The following is a 7,817-nucleotide window of genomic DNA, read 5'->3' as shown; positions in this document are numbered from 1 at the left end:
TTATGTTTGAATGTTAAAAAATAACAATCGAGAGTGTTGTAGAGCCGATGAATGGGAGTCAGCAGGATGATCTTACACGCTACACAAGCTAGAATGACAACACAACACAGGTGCACTCACTAACTCGACCGTGGTGCAACATACACTATATAACCCAGTGAATTGTGTCCCGTAAATGTCACCAGTGTAAACATAGTTATGTAAATAGGAAAAGGATATTACATTGTTTTTGTTACTTTCGTTGCAGTTTCTTAAATGTAATTTAGGTGAAGTTCCTGTTTTATTTAGAATTATTATTATTACCTCTTGGGTTGCCGTACAACCAATGCGTGACGTCATTGGTAAGCGTAACGGACCCCGAGCAAATCTGGTACCCCGAGCACATGTGTTACTGACACCGGCTCCCGTCGTTCACTTCGTTCGCGATCGACACATCACTAGCTCATACATAACTCGAGCCCTCCATGTCGTCTCGTCGCTACGGTTCTCTCTTGTGTTCCTGAGAAAGTGTGTGTGAGCTCCAGCACTACTGATCCATCATCTGTGTGTCTGGATAAACCTCTGAATGGACTCTGTGCTCTTTTTTCTGGAGCGTTTACCTCGGACTATAGGAGCTAGCTTAGCATGCTAGCTGGAAACACGTTAGCAACACTAGTCAGATTGAGAGTTTGACGGAGAGAGAAACGGTGTGTTTAACGGAGTCTGCAGGAAAAGGTGATCTAGGAAACATGAGTAAAGTCCAAATGCTGCTGTCGTTGAAGAAGCAGCGACTCACTGCTACTAATGAAGAGATATTTGCTGTGTTTGAACAAACAATAGCAGAGCTCGAGGAGGAGCTGTTTCTTTCCAAAGAGGAGAACAAGAGACTCCAGAAACTACTGGACGCTGTTTTACAGCCTCAGCTTCGGATACACAGAGCAGGTCTGTTCCCTTTACTCTTCATTAACACTTTAAACTCTTCAGTAACACTTTATTATCACATTAATAACACTTTAGACCAGGGGCGCTGGAAGGGGGGTGCTGAGGGCGCTGCAGCACCCCCTAGCGTCAGGCAGGCGGAGCTCCTCTGCCTGCAAATTTAATTTTTTGATATATATTTTTTTATTTCATTTCATTGTGCCTGAGATATATTTTATATTATATATTATTATTCAAATGATACTTTTAAACTATAAAATAAATTATTTAGCTTCAGGGAAGAAAAATATGTTTTTTTAGTTAGTTTTTAGTCAGCTACTTTTAACGTGACGCACAACACAAGTGACGAGTAACTGACATGGTGTAACCCCGGTGTGGTGTCCCCTCGGCTCGGCAACAGACCACTCAGAGCTGGTGATTACTTCAGTTTATTTCCATACCTGCATGTCAATGGACAACATACAATGGACACGTGAGCTGCGTTTCTCAAGAGATCCTCACGCGGTATGAAAAAAGTGTCCAATAATCAACAACACAACAATGATCGTATAGTGGTAGTATAAACAATGTGAAACATTAAACGTAAACAAACTGGTGTACAAAACTCACATACCTGCATTTCAATGGACAACATAAAATGGACACGTGAGCTGCGTTCTGTTGGAGAGATAGCACCACGCTTACGTTAGCCTATTGGCTCAAATTAGCTATAGAGAACCGCAGTGACGCGTCCTAAAACCCGGAAGTAAGTTAGCATTTTTACCACTTCCGGTTCCTTCGATAAAAAGCAATGCAATTTCTCCATAGGATTTTGGAAAATAGCTCCAAATAAGGTCTGTGTTTGACACAAATTGAAGAGACGGATCACGTTTTGTTCTACGACATTAAATACATCAGCAGTGACCCCGCTGGTGATTTTTGAAGAGTTTACGTGTCTGAAAAACAATGGTTGTTAACAAGTGGCTGAATAGGACTACAGAAGTTGTCCAGGCCATTTTACGTCATTACACCGAACACGTAAAACGTTTGTTTGCCCTGTTCTGCTTGAAAGCAAGTACCTGCCTCCTGCAACTGTTCAAGCAAATGGTTCAACTTGTACCATTTAGAATCTGTATGTTTGAATATGGATCTTAAGTTGGCGTGACGTTGAAGCAGCAACCCTGCTGTAGTTCGTTTATAGCATTACGTTAGCGTTTTGCTTCTGGCAACTAGATTTATGATTCGAAAATTATAAAAGTAGGGTAGACATGTGGAGATTATCCGGCTGAACAAAACGTGATCCGTCTCTTAAATGTGTGTCAACCAAAGACCTTATTTCAAGCTATTTTCTAAAAATCTTGCATTGCGTTTTTGACGAAGGAACTGGAAGGAGTTTACTTCCAGGTTTTAGGACGCGTCACTGCGGTTCTCTTTTGATGATCACATTAATAAATCATATAACACAAATAGCCAATCAAACCAAAAATATGTTGCTGTGAGCATTAAACGACTAACATTAAACTAAACAAACACAACAGAACGTTATTGTCCTAATAAAATAATAACATACATTTTGTCCACCGACATAATACAATAGCACCCTACTCTCAAGAGATCCTCACGCGGTATGAGAATCTCCCACAATCCATTGCGGTAACAAAGCTACAGTAATACAGGCACACGTTTGTAACACCAGATGGCGTAATTCTCCAATCTAACCAGGATTTTACACCAACCGTTATAACTCTGTTACATAGGCACAAAAAAGTATCCAAGAATTCTTTCTCACTAAAAATGCTAAATCTGCTAAAAAGATTGAAATAGAAGATGCAGGGGCAGGGCATTATTACGCAGAATCTGTGAAAGGGGCATTATGCCTTATAATATTATATACAATATTATATTATAAGTGTGTGGTTGCCTTCTAGTCACTTTGCTCAGCACTACTGCTTGTAGGCAGGCATGACGAGACTCTTCAGTCGACCAATGTTCAGGGGATGTGGGTTTAGTTTCCTGCACGCCTCGACGTAAGAGAGACGTAAGCGACGCCGCCTCTTAGCTCCGGATTCTTGCTTCTGGACCGACAATTTTTTGGAGCTGGAAACGAACCGGATTCCGGAGCTAAGAGGCGTCAAGGCGGGAGCATGGGCGGGATCAACCTCCTGAAGACCGCAAAGAAGTCTTGAATTTCGCATGTGATGTTTGTAAAGTTCCCAGTGAAGTCGTCCCTTGTAAAGTCGTCCCATGCCTTTTAGTTTCGTAAGAGCATAACCAAAACCAACAGCGCTTCAATACAATCGGCCATTGTTGTTGCTATCGATGTGAGGGATTTCCGCGCGGTTTGGCTTTTATGAAGCAGGCACGTAAACGCTTACGTCATGACGCAAACAATGAGGCAATGACGCAGTACCACTCCGGCTCTGTGTGGTGTGAACCTTTATATATACAGTCTATGGTGTGAACAAAGCGGGAGCAGAAAAGGGAAACCGGAGCTGAACCAAAAAAGCTCTAGCACGGAGCTACAACGGGAAAAGCGCTGGTGTGAAAGCCACATATTATGTAGTAAGGAATTAGCAATGCCTTGATAGCCTACTTCTATTAATGTAAATTCCTCATTGTTGGTAAAATCATATTTTACATCTTAAAGGTGGGGTAGGTAATTCACTTCAGAAACAGTTTTTGTTATATTCCATGGAATGCTCTTAACATCCTGATAGCAATGAATACATTAAATGCTTTGACAATAAATACCTACAAATATTTCATCTGTGGAAGCCGTAGCGCTGTAAAAAGCACGACCAATCATCTGAGCCGGCCCGGCTAAAGTAACTGGATGGCCTACCTGCCTGTCATCCTTCCATCTGTGCACAAACTTATCTCTTGCCCTCATTGGTCATGTGCGCGTCCGTGTGTGTTGGAGGACCGGCTCTGTAAGGAAGTCTGAAGAAAGGGGCAGATTTTTTCCAGTTGTTTATTTTCAAATTCTAGTGCATTCGAGCTGGAACCCACCCAGGCTTAACCTCTTAAGCCAGAGGGTCCCCCAGTGGACCCCTCCCACTGTTTTTTTTACGAGACTATGTCTCAGGGCTTCTTACCATTTATGAAACTATTAATGTTTCCTACCCTTTTTAAAGGTAAGAAACTCTGCTAACTGACAATATGAACAATTTTTAGCTAAAAGAAACACAAGAGTAATACCAAGCCTTTGAATTAGCATGGAGCGAAAAAATGCTAACTAATGCTAACGGATTTTGCACAGCACTCACGGTAGAAATGCCCTTATTACTTATCGTAACTGCACAAACAAGATATCCGATTAAAGCTGAGACTCCACAGATTCCACACATGTAATGTCATCACTGTACGACCCCGAATTCCTGGAGCTATCAGCCAGAAAAGAGAAAGTAAACAACATCCGGTTTCAAAAATATTACAATAATTACGTCTTACCTTTTTTGATTTGTGAGCAAAAGTTGTGTTCAACGGAATAAAAATGCCGCTCAAGGTTAATCTAATGTCTTTGTGTCACGTAGAAATGTTTAATGATAATCCATCATCATATTTATGGCAATATACTGGGTATAAGGTTTTGCCGTCCAGGCTTGTACTTTCAGATATGCTTTGTTTGCTTCTCTATTACGTCCGCAATGCAGTGGCGGCGCCAGAGATTTTCTCTAGGGGGTGCTGTGGGGTAGCTTGACGTTTCATAGAGGGTGCTCAAACTTTATGTCACCTGAGCTGAGGTTATCTGAGACTCTCAGTCTGACAGGAGGAGACATTTCTCCCTCCACTTTGTTGTTGAAAAAGCTCCTTATATCAGTTAGCTTGGCTAGCTAGCACCAGATGCTAACCACAACGATCTCCGGTAAAGACCCACCGGTGCTTGCGCACGCACACAAAATGGCTCGTGCCACACACACACAGAGCAGAGCTTGAATGAAATGCAGAGAGCCAGAAGTAAGCTACTTGTACTCACGAGGCCTATTATGTGCAGAATCCCTCTCGCTTTCAGGTGGTTTTGATTGAGTGTCAACACGTGGACGTTTAATGACTAAAAAACGATCCATTTGTCACTTTGCTGTTAGCAAATAATTTGGGGCTCCAGCTAAGAGGAAGTCACTCAAGTTTCACAAAGTAATTTAGCCTATGGGTAGGTCAAAAATCTAATGGGTGCTGGCCATTGGCCTAATCATATCACCTGTGTTGGCTTTATGTTTTTGGTCAAACATTTGGTTTTTTCACATTTGCATTGATGTAATCAATAATTTTTCGAATTTAATTTAAAAAAAATCGAAAAAAAACAAACATATTTCTTGGGGGTGCTTAGGCAATCCTGGGGGTTGCTTCAGCACCCCCTAGCTCCCCCCTGGCGCCGCCCCTGCCACAATGGTAATATTTACGTGGATTTGGGAACTGCCTATCGATTCTATTGGATGTAATGGTTAAGAATAAGGTGTAAATCGACCAATGGGTTCCAGAGATATGGTCCTGTGTAAAGTATAAAGAATGCCAGCCAGCCTAAGCACATTACGTAGCCGACTTTACTTATTGTTTACTACGTAAGGAAGCAGGAATTGCAGGACCCAGAGCACAGAGTGGACAGCAGATAACGGAATTGCAGTTTTATTGCTTATAGACTATCAGAACATTTCAAAGGGGACACAGCCACATTGGATATTAACATATGGATTAACTACATCATCGTTGTTATCGTTTTAATGCCATTGAAGACCAGTTTAGACCAGACAAAGACGAAGGTAAGCCATGTTAGCGTTGTGGGCTACCTAGCGCCACTTGTTTTGATGTACGTTTTTGTTGATAACGTCGCAAGTTTGTATCTTTCAGTGTTGAGTTGTGCACCGTTAGATTCTGTGTCTTTACGATCATAAACGATGTGTTGGATGTGCAGCTAGGATAATTAATAAGGGAGCTAGGAGTGATTTTCGGTGCAGTAATAGGTTAGCATTTTTCGCTCGGGGCTAATTCAGAGGCTCACTGTTAGCATTGTGTGTTTTTTTTTTTTTTTTTTAAATGAAAAAGATCAGTTAAATTAGTTTTTTCCCGTTATATGGATATGAAATATTCATAGTTTATTCAATATTAAGGTTAGGGCTGGGCGATATGGTCTCTAAACGATATCGCGATATTTACTGACTATATCGCGATATACGATATATATTGCGATATTCTGAAATGTCCTCTAAAAAAAAACATATGTCTGCATTAAAAAAATCGACTAATAATGAAGAAAATTAACACATTTGTTGCAATAGTAATTTATGCACTAACTACATTACTACTTGAACTACAACATTTGAATCATCAGTTCTTCCTCATTTTCCTCAATTGTTCATATTTGGTTTATTAAAATAATGATATTGTGGTCATTGTTCAAAAATGTTTGCTATTATTATGAGTAGTATTATTAGTATAATGCGCTTTCTGTCTTCCTGTCATTATCAGGAATTAGACATGTAATGGCTATGTATTAGATTAGATTAGACATTGCATGGAGTGCAATCCACGATATCGTGTAAACTCGATATATCGCCCAGCCCTAGTACAGCGCTACATTTCCCGCCCGCCACAGTCATACAGTAGGATACGGAGAGCAGCGAGAAACATTTCCTCAGGCATCGAAAAGCGGAACCGAAATTCACATGTCAATATGATGCCGTTGGAATCGAAATGTTGGAACCGGTTCCGATGGTTTTCTCTAACATCCGTATCACAGAATTATTCTAGCTTTCGTTGGTTTTTGTGAGTGCACTTGAGGATACATTCAAAGTTCTTGAAATGTTCCGGATCGACTGGCCTTCATTTCTTAAAGTGATGATGGACGGTCGTTTCTCTTCACTGAGTTGAGTGGGTCTTGCCATAATATGGATTACAACAGTAGTCAAATAGGGCTCTCCACTGTGCACTAACCCTACCTCAAACACATTAAGAAAGCAAGTAATTCCACAAATTGACTCTTGACAAGGCACATGTGTTAATGGAAAACCATTCCAGGTGACGACCTTGTTATGGGAGATTCCTTATTACAGCGTATTTCTTGCTTATTCATTAAGGTCACACGGGTCAGAGAGGCCCCATCGTCTTGTTATATCAGTCTTATGCCTAGTCACATGGTTAGTTAAGACAAATGTGATTATTGAGTTACATTTCCAGAGAAGAGGCCCCATCGTCTCCCCCGTAATTATTAGAAGTGAGCGGAAGTACAAAGAAGCTCCATAGCTCAGTCGGTAGAGCCTCAGGTTATAATACAGTTAAGTCTTTGTTAGTTAAAGACGTCATGAGATAGTGACCTTTCCACATCTGAAACATATTCAAGTATGGCATTCATAGGGGAAAATGTGTGTGTGTTCATTACATTAGCTATATATGCCTATTAGGGATGTAATAATACCAAAAACTCACGGTACGATAATATCGCGATAAAAAGTCCACGGTACGATATTTATCGCGATATTGAAAAATAAAGGAAAAAAATGTGATTTTTTTTTTTAAATGTCTTTATTAAATAAGAAATCTGATTTGTACAGCATTTTAATAGGATAGTAGTATTTTAAAGCGTCAACAATATAATAATCAGACCCTGCAATAGAATAAATAAAGTTTCACTTTAGTTTTTCAAGTAACTCAACTCTAACTCACTCACTCAGCATCATCAAGGTTATCTTTTAGGAATATGAGCATGTCCACATTTCCAGGTAGAAGCTGGGATGTTTGGGTGTTTACAATATCCCCTGCTGTGGAAAAAACTCTTGCTTGGTACTGATGTTGCTGGGACAGAGAGATATGCTTTGGGCAGTGGGTCAAACTGTGCATTGTCTCTCCACCGCATCAAAAACAATACAGTTTTTGCCAAGAAGGTGAGGCTTATTGACAGGACGAGATATAAACATACTGTTGGTACT

General features: G+C 40.5%; 2 protein-coding genes across 2 annotated transcripts in view; one reads left to right on the top strand and one right to left on the bottom strand.

Moving 5' to 3' along the window:
• LOC307032686 (uncharacterized protein) overlaps positions 1-7,817 on the bottom strand; it is a 528,358-nt gene that overhangs the window by 415,304 nt on the left and 105,237 nt on the right. The gene's annotated exons all lie outside the window — the stretch shown is intronic.
• The window catches only part of LOC307032683 (uncharacterized protein), a 39,345-nt gene continuing 31,910 nt past the window's right edge, over positions 383-7,817 (top strand). Inside the window, exon 1 of the mRNA XM_079670834.1 lies at positions 383-921. Within this exon, the coding sequence (XP_079526960.1) occupies positions 729-921 (193 nt within the window). The 5' untranslated portion in view covers positions 383-728. The remainder of the gene's footprint in view (positions 922-7,817) is intronic.

The sequence above is a fragment of the Notothenia rossii genome (genome assembly GCF_949606895.1).
Source record: "Notothenia rossii genome assembly, chromosome: 3".
Lineage (NCBI taxonomy): Eukaryota > Metazoa > Chordata > Actinopteri > Perciformes > Nototheniidae > Notothenia > Notothenia rossii.
Note: the sequence above shows the minus strand (reverse complement) of the source record. Positions and strands in the feature narration are given on the sequence as shown.